At 54.3% G+C, this 17,881-nt stretch overlaps 1 protein-coding gene across 3 annotated transcripts; it reads right to left on the bottom strand.

Annotated features, from left to right (window-relative positions):
• Positions 1–16,097, bottom strand: SERHL2 (serine hydrolase like 2). 3 transcript variants are annotated; one of them, XM_081822564.1, is made up of 10 exons: positions 15,832–15,957; positions 14,927–15,076; positions 14,706–14,819; positions 14,341–14,382; positions 13,907–13,926; positions 13,374–13,448; positions 11,814–11,923; positions 10,956–11,035; positions 3,924–3,958; positions 1–2,410 (listed from the first exon to the last, which is right to left on the bottom strand). In XM_081822564.1, exons 1-10 carry the CDS (start codon positions 15,926–15,928, stop codon positions 2,390–2,392), a joined length of 744 nt encoding a protein of 247 aa, XP_081678690.1. In that variant the 5' UTR covers positions 15,929–15,957; the 3' UTR covers positions 1–2,389. The 3 variants fall into 3 exon arrangements, with proteins under 3 accessions (XP_081678690.1, XP_081678689.1, XP_081678688.1); XM_081822563.1 differs by lacking the exons at positions 1–2,410; positions 15,832–15,957 and adding exons at positions 2,800–2,967; positions 15,969–16,097; XM_081822562.1 differs by lacking the exon at positions 1–2,410 and adding an exon at positions 2,800–2,967.
• Positions 16,098–17,881: the final 1,784 nt, after the last annotated feature.

The following is a 17,881-nucleotide window of genomic DNA, read 5'->3' as shown; positions in this document are numbered from 1 at the left end:
GAACTTCAGGTACATGGAATCATACAGAGTGCTCTCTGTTTCTGGTTTCTTTTGGTCTGTAAGTTACGTTTGTTTTTTCATCCCTGTGTGGTGCTCCAGTGTATGAATATAGAACAATGTGTGCATTCTATTGTTGAAAAACATGTGGGTGAGTTCCAGTTTGGGACTATTATGAACCAAGCTGCTAGGAACGTCCTTGCACACGTCTTTTGTGCACACGGCACACATTTTTGCTAGGTATACACCTAGGAGTGGAATTATGGGCTCACAGGATTTGACTATGTTTTGCTTTAGCAGTTCCTGCCAAGCAATTTCCCAAAATGGTTGTATCAATTTATACTTCCTCCTACAGTGTAGAAGAGTTCTGGTCTTCGTCCCCATTTAGACTTGGTGTTGTCAGGCTTTTCCATTTTGACAGCAATTTCTCCACCTCTGGTGGAGGTGTAGAGGTATATTTCATTGATTGCCCTAATTACTAATGATCATGAGCACCTTTCATGTGTTGATTGGCCATTTGGATAGCCTCTTTCATGAAGGGCCTGTTAAAATCTTTTGCCTGCTTTTAAAAATGAGGTTGTTAGACTTTTTCTTATTGATTTGTAGGAGCTCTTTATATATCCTGGATATGAGTCCTTTAGCAGGCCTATGCATTTAAATATGTTCTTTTAGTCTGTGGCTTGACTCTTCACTCTCTTAATTTGTCTTTTGATGAACAGAAATTCTAAATTTTAATAAAGCCCTATTTATCAATATTTTCATTGATTCACATGTGTGTTCTATTTAAAATATATTGTCTACTTCAACGTCATAAAGCTATTTAGAACCTTTCCTGTTTTACCTTTCATATTTTGATCTATGACCCATCTTGAATTAATTTTTGTGTATCGTGTGAGGCAAGGGTCTAGGATCATACTTTTCCATATGGATAACCCATTGCCTGGCACACCTCTATTGTAAATCAGGTGGTACCCATTCATAATGTTAACAGTCACTAAATTCCCAAAGTATTCTATAAATTCAATGTCATCTCAATAGAATTCTTTTTTTAAGTAAGCTCTATGTCCCACGTGGGGTTTAAACTCAACGACCCCAAGATCAGGAGTCACATGCTCTACCAACTGAGCCAGCCGAGGCACCCCATCCCAATGTAATTTTTAACCTAAGTTGATCATTCGAAACTTCATTTGTAAGTGAAAATATGCAAGAAAAGCCAAGGAACATGTGTAAAAGAAGAACAAGGAGAGAACACTGATTCTACTAACCATCAGAACTAATCAGAAGGCAGTAGGAATTGAAACAGAGTGGTAGGGCCCGGATGGTGACAAGATCACTGGAACAAAAGGAGAGTGCAGAGACAGACCCATTTTAGAATTTGTATCTTTCATAATTCAGTTTATGTCCCAAACATAAGCTCCAAATCAGTGGGCAGCCTGCTGCAGAACAGCCGTGTGCTGCACAGGGCATGGACCTTGGAAAGGGAAGGGGTATTTCCAAATGCCCCCCAAAGTAACCAACCCAACCTGCACTCGGGGGCAGTGGAGGGTTGGGGCCCTGCACTGCTGCCTGGAGGGTGACCTGGCTCAGGCCAGGGTTCCAGCTGGGATCACTCTCTCTGGAGAGAAGCTTTCCAACAAGGGCCTCCACTGGTTAGGATCTGGCTGGTAAGCTACCAGCCTGAGGACCAGCACACAGAAGACAGACCACGGTGAGTGAGCCTTGGTGGTTAGGAGGATCCCCCCCACCCCAATAACTGGCAGTGGACCAAACTGGCTATTCATCTGGGAAGAAAGTGAAAATGGATCCCTACCTCACACTTGAGAACAGATCCCAGTTGGATCAAAATCAAAACTCAAACACTCCCGTCCCTTTGGCTGATGCCCTGGTCCAGGCCTCATGTCCCCACCTGGGCCTGGGCAACAGCTCTCAAGGGTCTCCCTGAGGCCAGAGCTTCCCACCTCTAATGACAGCATCTCACATGGGCAAAGCATTTTACCCGCTTGAACAATCTCATTAAGAGCACCATCTGAGAGCCCCTAACGTGATAGCACTGTGCTGGGGCACTTGACACAGGGACCTTGCTAGTCGTCACGGCAACCCCACAAAGATGGGCATAGGGGCTGGTATCTCCTAGCTGTTCATTAACCAACTCCTCTGACCACACCCGCCCCCAGCCGCCAGCAGGCCTTCCTTGCACTCCCATGCAGCACCCCCATGCAGTTAATCCATTAAGTTAAGCACTTGCAGGGCACCTGGGTGGCTCAGATGGTTAAGCGTCTGCCTTCGGCTCAGGTCATGATCTCGGGGTCCTGGGATTGAGTCCCGCATCGGGCTCCCTGCTCCTTGAGAGCCTGCTTCTCCCTCTGCCTCTCTCTCTCTCTCTCTCTGTCTCTCATGAATAGATAAATAAAATCTTAAAAAAAAAAAAAAGTTAAGCACTTGCAGCCATTTCTGTGACAACCTAAACAAACGACAAAACCGAAGAGCCCTAAAATGAGTCGGTGTCTTCTTACATAGTTGTGAAAACACACAGATGGAGCTGCAAGTCTGCCCTCGACAGTGGGCCTTGGTGTTCCCCTTTTGCTCTGTGGGCACCTGTGTGTCAGTAATGGTTGGGTTTTTTTTGTTTTTTTTGTTTTTTTTGTTTTTTTAATTTTCTTTCTTTTTTTTTTTTTTTTTAAAGATTTTTTATTTATTTATTTGACAGAGAGAGACACAGCGAGAGAGGGAACACAAGCAGGGGGAGTGGGAGAGGGAGAAGCAGACTCCCCGCCGAGCAGGGAGCCCGATGCGGGGCTCGATCCAGGGACTCCAGGATCATGACCTGAGCTGAAGGCAGTCGCTTAACCGACTGAGCCACCCAGGCGCCCCAGTAATGGTTGGTTTTTTCAGTTGTTCGTGGGTGAGAAGCCCCCACCGATGGTGCTGCTTGACTCTGGGCAAGTCGTGCGGCTGACTTAGTTTCCCCGCCTGTGAAATGTGGGTGACAACAGTTCCCTCCTCCAGGCCTGCAGTGAGGATTACCCGAGCACACACGTGTGCGGCACACGGGAGAACGAGGAGCGGCCGTCGTGCTGTGAGCACCCCCTGCTGGCGGTCCCCCCCAGGCGCAGGGCAGCCCCCACTCCTGCCAGGCCTGCTGGGGAGACATCTGGACCTCATGAATCTGTGGGGCGGGGGGTCCTCACTCTTGCCCTCAGCCCTTGCCCTAAGGACACCCATGATTCAAAAGAGGCTGTACACCACCCCACGCCCACGAGGATCGCTAAAATTTAATAGAAAAGCACAAGTGTGGGTGAGGAGGTGCAGAAATTGGAACCCTCGTGCGCTGCTGGGAGGGACGATGCTGCCGCTGGGCCAACAGCCTGGCAGTTTCCCAAAAGGTTCAACACAGGACTGTTGTGCGACCCAGCAATTCTGCTCCTAGGTGTATATCCAGAAAAACCGAGAGCAAGGACTCGAACTGACAGTCATCACCCATGTTCACAGCCGCAGGATTCATAATAACCAAAAGGCGGAAACAACCCAAGTGTCTCTCAATGGATGAATGGACAGATCCACATAAACGGAATGTTGTTCAGTCAGAAAAGGAGGGGAAGTTCGGGCACCCTGCTGGGACCTGGATGAGCCTTGAATGCGGCCTGATTCCACTGACATGAGGTCCCCGGAGCAGCCAAGTTCATAGACAGAAGATAGAATGGCAGCCACCAGGGGCTGTGAGTGGATGGGGACCTGGTGTTCAGTGGGTACCGGGTTGTTATGGGGGATGATGAAAAATGTAGATGAAATGATGGTTGTACAACATTGCGAATGGACTGTCACTGAACTGGACACTCAGGAGTGATTTTAAAATACATAGCACAGCATAACTATTATGCTATGTATAATGTACCATAATAACAAAAGAAAAAGAGAGCAGCACTCACCAAAGCCATCCTCCGGTCTCTATTCATTATTAGACCTGGAATGGAAGCACAAAGACGGGGCCTCAGTGCTGCCTGTCAGGGTGAGGGACCCCACAGGGCTTCCCTGGGGACCCAGGGCCCTTCTGGCCAGGGCGCCCTTCTTCAGCCTGGACTGGTGTCTTCAGAGCTTGGCTGCTGCCACCCGGCCATGGACTGGCATGGCCCCCATGGGTGCCTCCTCAGCCACCCCACGGAACAGCGCAGAAGGACGGTGGTGGACGGTTACCCTATCTGGCACAGTGGCCGTCATCTCTGAGAACCTTAGCGTGGTCACGTGATCTTCAGACCCCAGGAAGCACCCAACAGCTAAGAAGAATCCATGCCATCATGTGTTGAAAAGAAAAGAAGGTTGGCGGGGTCGGGAGGCCCGTGGTCCCACCCGTGGGCTGAACCGTGGTTCTCTGCCACGGTCCTGATGGTGGACAAGCTGGACCTCACCTGGCGAGGACAGATTCCCAGCAATTCCATGCTTGGGCAATGCCCCCTTCAGAGACAGAATCACAGATCCGGGAGGCCACCTGAGAAGTGAGCTCTTGGGGTGCGGGGGTTGTTAGGGGACCCTCTCTACTTGGGAAACCGTGGATTGGAGCCACTGGGTAAATCCCACAAATGTGACACCAAAGAGAAGCAGGGCGGCCTCCTCCTTCCCACGAGTCTCTGCGCCACATTGCCTTCCCAGCCAGGCTCTCAGCCTCCCATTTCAAGTCACAACCAAATTCATAAGTAGACTCACAGCCTTCTCACGGGGACCTCTCCCGCCCCCCCGGAGGGCTCTCTTCATCACTCAGCACTTCCTAAAGCATTCCACCCGCATGCACCTCTCCTCCGCTAGAATGCAGCTTCCCAGAGGACAACAGCTTGGTGTCTCAGCCCTGGCTGGGTTCCCCAGGCCCGAGAACGGGGCTGCCACACAGTAGATGCTCAAAAAGTTGCTTGAGGGATAAGGAGATGTTTGCCTCCGGGTCGCAGAGAAGGGGACACACAGGGTTCAAAGGAATGGGTGCTGTCCTAGTGTTTGGCCGGTGCGGGGAGGGGTACAGGAGTAGGTCTGGTATCACTAGTATTACTAGTACTAGTTAAATGTACATATGTGATATGCCAACAACATTTTTAGCAAGAATAGCAGGAAAGCTCTGAAAAAGAGCCATAAAAGGGGGCGCCTGGGTGGCTCAGATGGTTAAGCATCTGCCTTCGGCTCAGGTCATGATCCCAGGGTCCTGGGATCGAGTCCCACATCGGGCTGCTGGCTCGGCGGGGAGCCTGCTTCTCCCTCTGACCCTCTCCCCTCTCATGCTGTTTCTCTCTCGCTCGCTCTCTAAAAAATAAATAAAATCTTAAAAAAAAAAAAAAAGCCATAAAAGGAGACTGTCCTACAGATATGAAAACACAATAAGCCGAGCCGTGTCGTGCTGGTCAGGGACAGACGGCCAGACCCACGGAAAGATCGAAGGTCCAAAGACAGACCCTGATGCTGACGGGCAGTCAGGGCATGGTATGGCCGCCTCTTAGGTCACCGAGGGCAAAGACACTTTTACAAAATGTCAAGCAATGGAGGAGCCGTCTGGAAAAAGATCAAATCAGATCCAAACCTCCACCTGCACACAAGCTAAATAGCAAATAGCAAATACTTAAGTGAAAATTCTCAACCCCAAACAGTATTCGAATCAAACATAAGCTTTTAGCTACAACTCAAAACGCAGAGGCTGGAAAAGAGACCTCTATTAATTACATGAAGAAAGGTCTGCATTTCAAGAAAAAAAAACCCTCTAAGCAAAGTCAAAAAAGACAATCTGGGAAGACGTCTTTGCAACTCAACCTCCCCAACATATGAAGAGTTCCGAGAAATTGAGGAAAGACCTCCAGAACGATGCGCCGGAGGATAGGCAGAGGTACGGTTTCCAGAAAACTAAATATGAGAGATACTCATCGTTACCATAAAAAGAAAATGCAAATGAAAGCCACACTGAGGGGCGCCTGGGTGACTCAGTCGATTAAGCGACTGCCTTCGGCTCAGGTCGTGATCCTGGAGTCCCAGGATCGAGTCCCACATCGGGCTCCCTGCTCCGTGGGAAGCCTGCTTCTCCCTCTCCCACTCCCCCTGCTTGTGTTCCCTCTCTCGCTGTGTCTCTGTCAAATGAATAAATAAAATCTTAAAAAAAAAACAAAACAGTAGAGGGCGCCTGGGTGGCTCAGTTGGTTAAGCGACTGCCTTCGGCTCGGGTCATGATCCTGGAGTCCCGGAATCGAGTCCCGCATCGGGCTCCCTGCTCAGCAGGAAGTCTGCTTCTCCCTCTGACGCTCCCCCATCTCATGCTCTATCTCATTCTCTTTCTCAAATAAATAAAATCTTTAAAAATAAAAATAAATAAATAAAAACAGTAGTATTAAATTCAAAAATAAAACCCAAATGGCAACTAGGTCAGCATCTCTACCCAGCCCCTTGTAAACGCCATCAGCTCCGGGGGAGAGGGGGAGATGGATGGGGTATTTGGGCCGGGCTGGGGTGGGGGTGCCCACCAGGGGAGGGGTGTTAGGTCTCCCTGATGGAAAACTGATGTTTGAATACAAAATGGCTTTCAGAGAAACAGATACGGGAACATTAAGGAGAGCTATTTGCCACAGGGCGCCTGGGTGGCTCAGTCGTTAAACGTCTGCCTTTGGCTCGGGTCATGATCCTGGGGTCCTGAGATCGAGCCCCGCATCAGGCTGCCTGCTCAGCGGGAAGCCTGCTTCTCCCTCTCCCACTCCCCCTGCTTGTGTTCCCTCTCTCGCTGTCTCTCCCTCTGTCAAATAAACAAATAAAATCTTAAAAAAAAAAAAAGAGCTATTTGCCAGAATTACTAGGTTTTCCCTTCTAATTAGAGACTGTGGAACTTTTAGATGATAAATATAGATGATTAATTGTTGATAGAGGTTCTTAGTCGGGTATTTGTGATTCTAAATTCTTAGGAACACCATGTAATCGGAAGATTTTCTGGTCGCTGCACTAGTAGGTCATCTCGGCCTAAGGAAACTATGACGGTTGAGGCCTCTGGGTCATCTTCAGCTCGGGCCATGACCTCCCTGCACAGATGACTGGCCCCCGCCCTGGGTTCTCTGCCCTCCTCCTTCCTCCAGCCCTGGGCTCCAGCTACTCAGAGGATGTGAAAAAACTTTAAAAGGGGGTTATTGTAGGGGTGGGGTGACCCCCAGGTACCTGGGGATCCCTATCGAGCTGTTCTGTTTTCTCTGCCCTGGGCTCTGGCTTCTGTCCCCTTTGGCCACATCCTCCTCTCTTCCAAGGCTCGCTTCCACCATTCACATCCTGACCGGCCCGGCAGGCCCACAGCCCGGCTGCTTTTCGGTCAGCCTCCCCGTGACAGTGAGCTTTGTGAGGGCAGGAAATGTGCTTCTCAGACCAGCAGGCCAGCACAGATATCCCTTCAAGGAATCCCGTGATCAGATCTGAGAGCAAGTGGCCCTCGCATTTCTGGAAGGGGTTTAGATGCAGATCCCACACCAAGGGCCAGTAGTTGCTCCGAGGGACTGTGCACTGACTTCTCTCAATTCCATCAACAACCTGTTTCACCCGGAAGGAACTGAGAGGGAAGAGGCCAGGGTCAGCCCTGGAAGGAGGAGAGACTCTGCACCAGCACGGCTGGGACCCCTCGGGCTGGCCTGGCCTGCGACTTGTGAGCGCCACCTTCTCCAAGACTTTCAGAATCCCTGAAAAGTTGCATGAAACTTATGATTCTTAAGAAAAATACCTTTGAAGGCAGGAGATGGTATCAGAACCCTAGACACCCCCCATCTCCTGCCACAGCCAACAACTAGAGACTGATATTGTGATATAAGAAATACGTATTTTATTTCACACTGGCCAGAGCTCCTAAAGCCTGTGTAATCTCCTAAGTAATAAAGGTGCTAGGAGCATCTTTTGTTCTAACAGTTGGTCTTTGAGCCCAGGTGCTGACACAGAGCTCCTCAATCCCTTGGAATTTCCTAGGTGATAGGAGCGTCTTTTGTCCCAATGAGGTGACTCTTGGTGGGCCACCAGATAACTGCAGGATGGGGGGGTCCCCAAAAGAATGAGCTGTGGCTAGAAGCCTGGAACTTTCAGCTTTACCTCCCCATCCTCTGGGAAGGGGAGAGGGGTTGGAGATTGAGTTATGATCAATCGTGTCCGCATGGTGAAGCCACCCTGAAAAATCCCTGAACTAGGAGGTTTGGGGAGCTTCCCGGCTGATGAACACAGGGGTGCTGGGAGGGTGGGGCACCCAGGGAGGGCACGGAAGCTCCGCACCCCTCCCTCCCATACGTTGCCTTATGCATCTCTTCCATCTGACTGTCCCTCAGTTGTATCCTTTCTAACAAACTGGTAATCTAGGAAGGAAACTGTTTTCCTGAGTTCTAAAAGGCGTTCTAGCAAGTTATTGAGCCTGCGGAGTGGTCTGAGGGAACCCCGGATTTATAGCCACTGGGTCGAAAACACAGATGACAATTTCATCTTCGGTGGGGCATCTGAAGTGGGGACAGCTTCGTGGGACTGGGCCCTAAGCCTGTGGGTAGATGGTGTCAGAACGGAGTCAGGCGAACTGTGGGACGCCCAGCTGCTGGGGGAGGACCGGCCATTGTGGGAAACGGCCACCACTCAGTGTCTGCTCGGCTGGAGAGCAGAGCAACACCTTCCCCCTTACAGACACCAAGGCGTTTTCCATGCCCAGGGGCCCTGCTTTCGTTCCGGTCTCACCTCCAAACCCAACTCCTGACTCCAGCCCCACCTGGCCTCCCGTCCCCCGTCCAGGTGGTTCCAGGACTGCACTCTGCCGGGCCTCACTCGGGGGCCAGCCACCTTCACGACCTTCGCCTTCACCACCTGTTGCACACTCGATGTCTGAGTGATTGGTTCTGCTGTGTGTCGGGCAGATGAACTTGGGTTCGGTTCTAGGATCAGGCTGGACTGATGGTGCTGTCCCTGCTCTCTGCTCCAGAGTGGAATGGGGACTGTCAGGGGCTCTGGGGCCTGAGGACAAGGACCCACGAGCAGCCTGGAACACCGGCTCTCCTAGTGTCACACCACCCGGTGGGGGCTGGGAACCTGCTTGGTCTTGTTTTAGGCTAAGCTCCGGCCCCAAAGGGCCATGACCGCTGCATGGGGGCTGGGCCTGACATGGTGACCCAGCTGCCTGTCCACTCCCCTCCCTTCTCTCCTCACCCTCCTTGACAACTGGTTCAGTGTCCGTGCTCACCCCTTCACGTGACCCAGGCCTGGCCTAATCGGCTTCCCCCGCCTGGCTGGGAACGTGTCTTATTCCGGATTAGCCTACTTCTGCGCCGGGACCCCTCTGGGCGGGCCATCTGTGTGGGCACATTGGGAAGCCTAGGCCCATGGCCCTCTGCCTCGACCTCCCCTCTCCGTGGTGGATTTGCCAAGGTTCAGAGATGATAACAGACAGTCCCTCACAACAAGTCACAGATTGGCAGCCTGAGGCCAAAACATCCCTTAAGCATATTCCATCTGACCTCACGGTGTGTTGGCAACTTCTGGAAAAAACAATACCACACAGTAGATCTCTGGCTTCTTGTGAGCAACTGGAAATTTGGGCCATACGAGGCCCAGAGTTCCCAGCGATAACCACTGGCTGGGCTGTCCTATCTCGGGTACCGCAGTCCCGTCGGCTCCCTGCTGCCTGACTCCCAGCAGCCCAATTAATTCCACCACTTGCTCAAATCTGGCAAGCCCTTGAGGTTTTGACCGCTGCCTCCTTTGGTACTTTATAAACTGAAGCCGCATTCACCTCCTTGCTTGATCCTCTCAGACCATGAGCACAAAGATCCTAAGACGTTATTTATGACCTGAGAAAAATAGGGGGGAGGTGTCTAAATGGGGAGGAGGGACTTCAGATCTCTGAGCTAGCACAGTCAGGAATCAGCCCAGGTCTTTGGGCCCAGTGTAGTGCCTGGTCCATCTTACCACACTTGTCTCCCTTGGGCTTCTACTCCACCTCCTGGGAGCCACCTCCGGGAGCCCCTCTCTGGGGTTTCTTCCAGAATACCCTGTACATTTCTTTTATCGCACTTACAATAACATGTCTCTTGTTTGTCTGGTCATAGGTCTATCATCTGTTGCTCCTCCTAGAATGGACATGCCTGAATTGGCTTCGCCTGGCTCAACCCCTGGGGCAGTCAGTTCCAGGGAGGGCATTTGTGAAGGGTGCCCTCTGGAGTGGTGTCAGTCCGAGGTACGGGCCCGCCAGGAGAGGGGCTGGCACTGAGCGGGACCTTGGTAAAGTTTCCCTGAATGGGTACTTCGGGAAACAAAGTGCAGAAAACACAGGCCCGAGGCTGCCCTGAAACCAAGGGGCCACCTACTCTACTTCTCCATTTTGGTTTTTTTTTAAAAGATTTTATTTATTTATTTGACAGAGAGAGAGAGAGCATAAGCAGGGGGAGCAGCAGAGGGAGAGGGGCGAGCAGACTCCCTGCCGAGTGGGGGGAGCCCGATGTGGGACTCGATCCCAGGACCCCGGGATCATGACCTGAGCCGAAGGCAGACACCCAACCGACTGAGCCACCGGGGTGCCCCTCTACTTCTCCATTTTGAAAAACCCCTTTCAAGTCACCCTGCCCCGCAGCACGTCCTCAGACCCTAGCCGGGGACGCCGGCGCCCACACACAGGGTCAGCAGAGCACGGCTGTGACATTCCCCAACATTCAGCCCCGAGACACCTGAGTGCTCCCCACAGGCCTGTCTGGGATGCGCAGCAGCTGTGTGACCTGGCACGCAGGTCTCTATCACTTGGCCTATCGGAGCCTCAGTTTCTCCTGCTCTGCACGGGGTGAGTATAGGGCAGCCGGGGCGGGGGGGGGGGTGGCGGGGATGACATGAGACACTGTTTGCTGAGCACTCGGTGCCCTGCCTGGTCCAGAGCAAGCAGCCGTGAGACTTAGCGGTTACCTCTCCTCAGCAAGAACAGTGCCGATCAGCAACAGCCTGAGACAGCGAGTCCCTACCTGTAGCCACCTCAGTGGTCCCCCTCTGAAGGAGGAGTCGCGCGCACTCCTCACTCACGTGACTGTTGTTCTTCAGGAACCTGGGGAGGACAGACGGACGCTGGATGTTGTGGGGCAGGGAAGGCCACATGGAAAGAACAGAGGGCCGCCCCCACAAAGGACACAAGCACGTGTCAATGGGATGTTCACATCAGCAGTGTACGTGTGTGTGTGTGTGTGTGTGTATTTTCACTCCTTTAGATAACAAATACGTATATGTCCCTGACTACCGGGGGCACTTCCAGGTGCTGGAGATATAAAGGCAACCAGCGTCCGGTCACCACCCACAGACCTTCGATTTCCTACAGGGCTGGGAGGAACGGCTCACGGGGTGGGGGGGGGCGGCGGGCAGGGCAGGCTCCTAGGGGGAGTGAGTCAGCTGAAGGAGGAAGGAGGAGTGGGCAAGTTAGCAAGGTGCCTGCAGAGAGGTCTAGGTGGAAGGAGCCACAGAGAGGTGTGGAAGGAAAGACTGTGTGTGTGTGCACGCACGTGCATGTGTGCACAATTACAGGGGGAGGAAGAGGGGTAGAGAGCGGGTGGAAAGCGCTCTTGGGAAATGAAGGGCATGGCTATAGAGGGGGGAGGACCCGAGGCAGGCAAGTCCCAGCTGGGGTGTCTGGAGAGCCAGGAAGCCTGATACCTAGGGTGAGCACGGAGAGAAACAGGCTCGTGTGACTTGTGCGCAGGAGACCGACGCTTCCTCTGCGCCCCGGAGATGTCCTCCCTTGTATCCCATTCCTCCTCTGGGCCTCCCACCCCTGACCCCCTCCCACCATTCCCCTCCCCACCAGCCCCATCTCAGCCGACAGAGGCACTCACCTCTGCAGCATCTCCTCTGGGCTGACCACCTGCCGGGGTTTCTGGGAGGCCTCCACCTGCAGCATGTGCTCTATGGCTCCCCGCCTGTAGGTCAGCACGTCCTCTACTCCCTGGGGATGTGTGGGTTCTGCTGGGTGGGTGGGACTCTGGGCTGCAGACAGAGGGGCTCAGCTCCCCCCGACCCGGGCCTCAGCAGCCCCTCAGCTGGGATTCATTCTGACCCAGTGAAGGGTGGCACAGGATCAGCCCCTTCTAGTTAGCTGTGATCAGAGCACACGTTGTCTGCCTCAGTGACAGCCCAGGCCGCCCCGCCTGTGGTCTGGCCAGCTGGAGGGGTCAGGATGGATGATGGAGGGGAAAGGAAATCTGCCAATGGCCAGTGTGTTGCAAAGGTTCAGTACTAGGTCCGTAAGTCACAGACCATCCAGGGTTGGCAATTTCAGCTGGTTTAATGAATGCTATCACTCCAGATGGTGGAGAGGAGACTGCAGAGGGGGTGCAGCTCGGGGGCTTCTGGCCTCCCTTCGAGTGTACCTATTTCCGGCCCAGCTCACTCTGACAACAGCCGAGCCCTGTCCACAGGCCCCCACCTGGAAAGGGACACTCCCATCCAACAACGGGGGACAGGGAGGACCAAATACCCAGCTGCTCGGGAGGGAGATCTTGGGGCACCGCGTCGGGTAACTCAGTGGGTGAAACAGATAAAGAAGGGAGAGAAGCCCAGAGTCTCACCGGATCCTCACAGTCACCCACGAGCTCTCCATTCATGAAGCCAACACTTACTGAGCACCTACTATGTGCTGGGATTGGGCATGTGGTGAGAAAAAGACAGCATGGTTCGTGCCCTTTTGGCATTTGTGGCCCTTTTACAGATAAGAAACTCAGCTGTGTCACAACTGAGAGGCTGAGCTCCTGGGGACAGAGTGACAGAGTGTGACAGCCGGCAAGCAACTCCAAGGTCACCTAGTCCAACCTCATTTTACAGGTGAGGAAACTGAGGCCCAGATAGGCCAAGTGTCTTGCCCAGGGTCTTGCCCAGGGTCACCCAGCAGATCTGTGGCAGAAGCCAGGACTCAGATGCAGGGACACCACTGTTTGCTGTCACTGGTGGTGGTGGCGGAAGGGATCGGCACGTTCCCATTGGTCTGCACTGAGGGCTGCTGTGTGCAGTTGCGCAATGTGTGCACAGCACAAAGGCATACACGTGAACATGACTGTGGGGGGGGGGCCTCATCACGCTGTGTGCTTCCAGAGCTTCCTCAATCCACTGTTCCTACCCTCTCCCACCCACTGCCACTTCACGAAAGACTTGGCATTCTGTAGATCCCAGGCCACATACAGGGTTTCCAAGGATGACAAAGGCTTCTGCACCTGTTTTCTCTGCCCACTCCTAGGGGTACAAGTTGCATAACCCTGTCCTCTCTGGGAGTCCCCTGATCCCCCCTTGTCTACCCTCTGCCACCTCCTCCCACCTCCCTGCCAAAAGAGGCAGGGCTGAGGACACTACCCAGGACCTGGGTCTCCCCCCATGATAGCATGCATGAAAGCCCTCACTCTTACTTTAGCATCCAGGGCAAATGGCAATGTGTCCAGCAAGATAAGTTTATCCACCATCTCGGGAAAGATACTGGAAAACTATGATGTGACCCAAAAAAGGGAAGAATGAGTAGGAGAGGAAGAAGGCAAAGGGACTGAAGCTTTTCCCTGGGGACACTGGTGTTTCCAAGGGGCCAGAACAAGGATCTTCATTCCCTCCCAGGGTAGCCTCCTCTCCCCCGCCCCAGCCCCTGGAGGTTCACACCCAGACCAAGGTTTACACGCTGGTGGCTGGCTGGATTCCAGGGTTCTCTGGGGATGGGGAATGTGGAAACTCTGAACTCCATCAGGAATCTCCAGTTTCACCAACCTCCCCGCAATAATGATTATTACTGCCATCTAGGCCAACAAATACTGGGTTCTAATTTGTGATATGAGGAGGCACTCCCTTTCCTGGAAACTTCTTCTCTCCCTGCTCCCCACCCCCCCCACCTCCTGCCCCACCTACAGGAACACCTAACATGGCCAGAGGTGGTCACTGCAAAGCATCTACTCACCATTCCGCCCACCACACCACCTGGGGGACAAAAGAGTCGTGGGCTGGTATTCCCCAGCTCTCAAAATCCTACTAAAACTTCCTCCCAGGGGCTGCCCCACCCCAGGCTAGCCTGGCTCTCTCCCACCAGGAGGCAGGGTTCTTTATGCCCTGACAAACTTGGGGTTCCCTCCCTGGGGGCCATATGACCACTTCATCAGACCTAGCCACTTGAAAGGTCACATTTCTCTTGTCAAATTGGAAGACAGCCACCTCTGGGGCCCTATGTCCCGTGGGGGAGGTGCCTCAGGCCAAAGGGCCCAGTGCCCACAGACCCCCTCATCTCTCCTTGCATTGCCCAGAAGTGCAGGGGACCTGTGTGCCACTTCCTCTCCCTCCCTCACAGCCCCTCAGCCCAGTCAGCCCCCTGCCTGCCGAAGTGTAAACTGTACTCACCAAAACTATGGCCCATGATGGAGAAACGCTTCCACTTCAAGGCTGAAAACACACGGAGCCAGGTCTGGATGGGCCCAGGCTCCCCTCACCCTCTGTCCTGCAGTCCCCGTGCTCAGGACATCCTTCCCCAGCCTCTGGGGTGCCCCCCTCAGGAAACTAGCTTAGAGGGGTTCCAGCTTCCTTACAAGGGGTGGAACCCCCAGAAGGATGAGCTCTTCTTGCCAACTTTCCCAAAGTCACCCATGAATTCCTGGGTGACCCAGGTCATTCCCAGGCCAGTATTGTTTGCTGGCTACCACACCCCACTCCAATGATGAGAGGGGATGTCCCACTGCACCCCTCCACACACACACACTGCCTCTTACCTGCTACAACTCTCCGGACGTCACTCACAAAGTTTTCCTGGTAATACGGGAGACCGGGGCTGTAATGGGACGAGAGCCCATGTCCCCCGAAATCCATGGCAACATAATGAAAGTCTGAGACAAGAGACAGGGGGAGAAGGCGTCTAGGTCAGCTGTCTCCCCCACCCCTCATTCTCCTGCAGTCTATGTCACGTTGCCCCTTGGCTTCCCTTCAGCCCCACCTTTCGGAAGAAGAGGGATGAGTCTGTCAAAGGAGTTGGCATTGTCCAGCCAGCCGTGCAGGCAAAGAACCGGGGGGGCGTGCGGGGAGCCCCAGGCTTTGGCAGCAATGTGGCCCCAGGGCACAGCCAGCTTCAGCTCTGCGAACAGACCTGGAAGACAGCCACCCGTTCAATCATGAAGCAGGCACTTTCTGAGCCCCTCATCTGTGCCCAATGTGTTCAGGGCAACAGCGAAGCCCAGGGGGCTCAGATTCCCGCACTGCCCCCAGGTGATTACAGGGAGAGAGCCTGACGTGGGTTTGGGGATACCCAGAGGAAGGAAAGATAAACTGGGTCCACTGAGTGAAGAAAACCAGGGGAGGGTTTCATGGCAGGACTTTGTGGAACTGGCTAGACCTGGGCTCTGCCACATGCCAGCTGTGTGACCTTGGAACGCTTACTAAAACCTCCTGAGCCCGTTTCCTTTTCTGTAAAACGGGAAGAAAACAGAGTAATAGCAATAACCAACATATTCTAAACTCTCCGAGGGGCAGATGGGGTGGTCCCTCTCTGGGGCCTGGCTCTCTCCTCTCATCATCACTCTCCCTTCGCAGACCAGTAAACCGAGGCATGGGGAGGCGCAGCCTGTGCCCAAAGGTCCCCAGGGAGAATGAAGTGGAGCGAGGATTTGACGCAGGCGGCACAATCCCAGGACCCCGGTCCTGACCGCCCAGCACCACGCCGTCTGTCTCTGGCCTACTCTGGTCAGGGCTGCCTTCTCCCTGGTCCAGCACCACCTGTTCGCCCTTCTGGCCCACCCGGCCCGGCTGGAGACCTGTGCGCCCCAGACCCCCGCGCCTGCACCTCTAACTTGGAGCTGCCGGAACCCCGAGAAGCCACGTGCAGCCCTCTCCTGGGGCCCCCACCCTTCCGCGGGTCCCCGTGACCCGCCCCCACTTCCGCTCCGGGTCGGGGGCAAGGAGGTGGGTGGGCAGCCGGAAGGGCGCGCGTGGCGTCCCCCATCCCACTCCGGTCTAAGGGTCCTACGGCGCAGCGTCTTCACCCATTGCGGCCGTCCTGCTGTCGCGCGGCGGTCGTCACCGCCGTAAGGTCGCGGCCCGTGAAATAAATGCCGGAGCTTCGGGCTCCGCCCCCGCCCGCAGGCCCCTGCGGCCCGGCCCCGCCCCTCTGCCCCGGCCCCGCCCGTCCGCGGCCCCGGCCCCGCCCGTCCGCCTGTCCCCACGCCCGCCCGCCTGAGACTTCCTGACCAAGGGCGTGTGACCTGGCTCTCAGCCCTGTCCGGGAGGGGCCCTGAGCTCCCGGAGACACCCACCCGACGGCTGGGGAGCACTGGGCGGTGGCCAAACCACCTCCAAAATTTTGGACCACACCTGGGACGGTATCCAGGGGAGTGAAGTCTCTGCTTGACACGTGGGGGACGGGACCCAGGCGCTGGGCAGTCTCCATGGCAGACCTCGTTCCCACGTTGGACCAGGAGCTGGCCAAGGCCCAGGGAGCCCCCACAGCCAGCGCGCCACCACTTGGGTCCTCACGGGCCCGCACCATTGGCCTAAAGGTGGGGTGACTCTTTGGAGGTTAAATGTTTGCCTGGAGGGCGCCTGGGTGGCTCAGTTGGTTGAGCGACTGCCTTCGGCTCAGGTCATGATCCTGGAGTCGCGGGATCGAGTCCCACATCGGGCTCCCTGCTCGGCGGGGAGTCTGCTTCTCCCTCTGACCCTCCCCCGTCTCATGTGCTCTCTCTCTCTCTCATTCTCTCTCTCTCTCAAATAAATAAATAAAAATCTTTAAAAAAAATAAAATAAAAATAAATAAATAAAAATAAAAAAAAATGTTTGCCTGGAAGGCCCGGCTGTGTCCACCACGTTCTGGCTGTGTCCCGGATCATCAGTAGTGCTTGCCACGAACCAGCCTTAATATTGGTTGCACAAGTGAATGAATGTGTAAAGTGGGGACATGGGGAACCCCCAGGTGAGGAAGGCTTATGGACAATAACATTGAGCCTGGAAAGGATCAAGAACCCGGAGTCACGAAGGGAATGTTTGGGGTACTAAATCCTATAATAAAGGCACTAAAGCGCATCCTCCGAGTAAGTGGCAGGTCTAGGACAAATAAGGCAAAGTGCTTCCTCTTCATTCACCACCATTTGCTAATTAGAAGGCCTAGGAGTGACCCCTCAGAGGTCACAGTCCAGCAAAGCCCCTAAATGGGGAAGCAGAATCCAGCAGGTGGGGGGCTGGAGAGAGAGCTGCGCCGTGAATTCTCCCTCGGGGGTGACAGGAGACCCAGGCCCTGAAGGGGGGGCAGCAGGGGTGTGCCACAATGCAGGGAAAGTTGTTGGTGGCTGGAAACTGTGGGGAAGGGGGAGCATGGGGGCTGAGTGTGGGAGTAAGGAATGGGGAACTTATCTGAGTTGTGGGGGCCTGGGGGGGCTTTGAGCTAGAGGTGAGGAGACCATTTCTATGATGGTACATGCACAGTGGTGTCCTTTAGTTGCAGAAATGCTTTGGCTTCCTTGACAAGTTAGGCAGGGGGTGACCGATTGTGGGGTGACAGAAGCAAGGGCACGTGACCCCTTCCAAGGGGCTCTTTCCTCCTCTGCTTTGGGGACCCACTTCCACCTCTTCTTCATGGACGATGCAGCATTTAGACCTGGCACCAGGCTCCAGTCCGACCTCTAGGTGGGACTCTAGCGCATCAGACCTCAGCTTCCCCCAGCCCAATCGGCCGGCGTCTGCACCCTCCTCCCCGTCCCTCAGGCTCACCTCGGTCACCCCCACCTCCTTTCTCATTCCACCGAGGCCTTTCCCTGCCGTTCCAGGGACTTCCGTTCCATTCCAGTGACCCCCTGGGCTGGACATTCATCACCCCAGGAAGACAAGAGAAATCCCTTGCCCTGCCCCACATCCCCTCCTACCGCCACCCACTCCCCCTACAGCCCAGTTGCAGCTCTGATCT

The sequence above is a fragment of the Leptonychotes weddellii genome, chromosome 5 (genome assembly GCF_054177405.1).
Source record: "Leptonychotes weddellii isolate Sample4059 chromosome 5, ASM5417740v2, whole genome shotgun sequence".
Lineage (NCBI taxonomy): Eukaryota > Metazoa > Chordata > Mammalia > Carnivora > Phocidae > Leptonychotes > Leptonychotes weddellii.
This window is presented reverse-complemented; position numbering and strand designations above follow the sequence as displayed.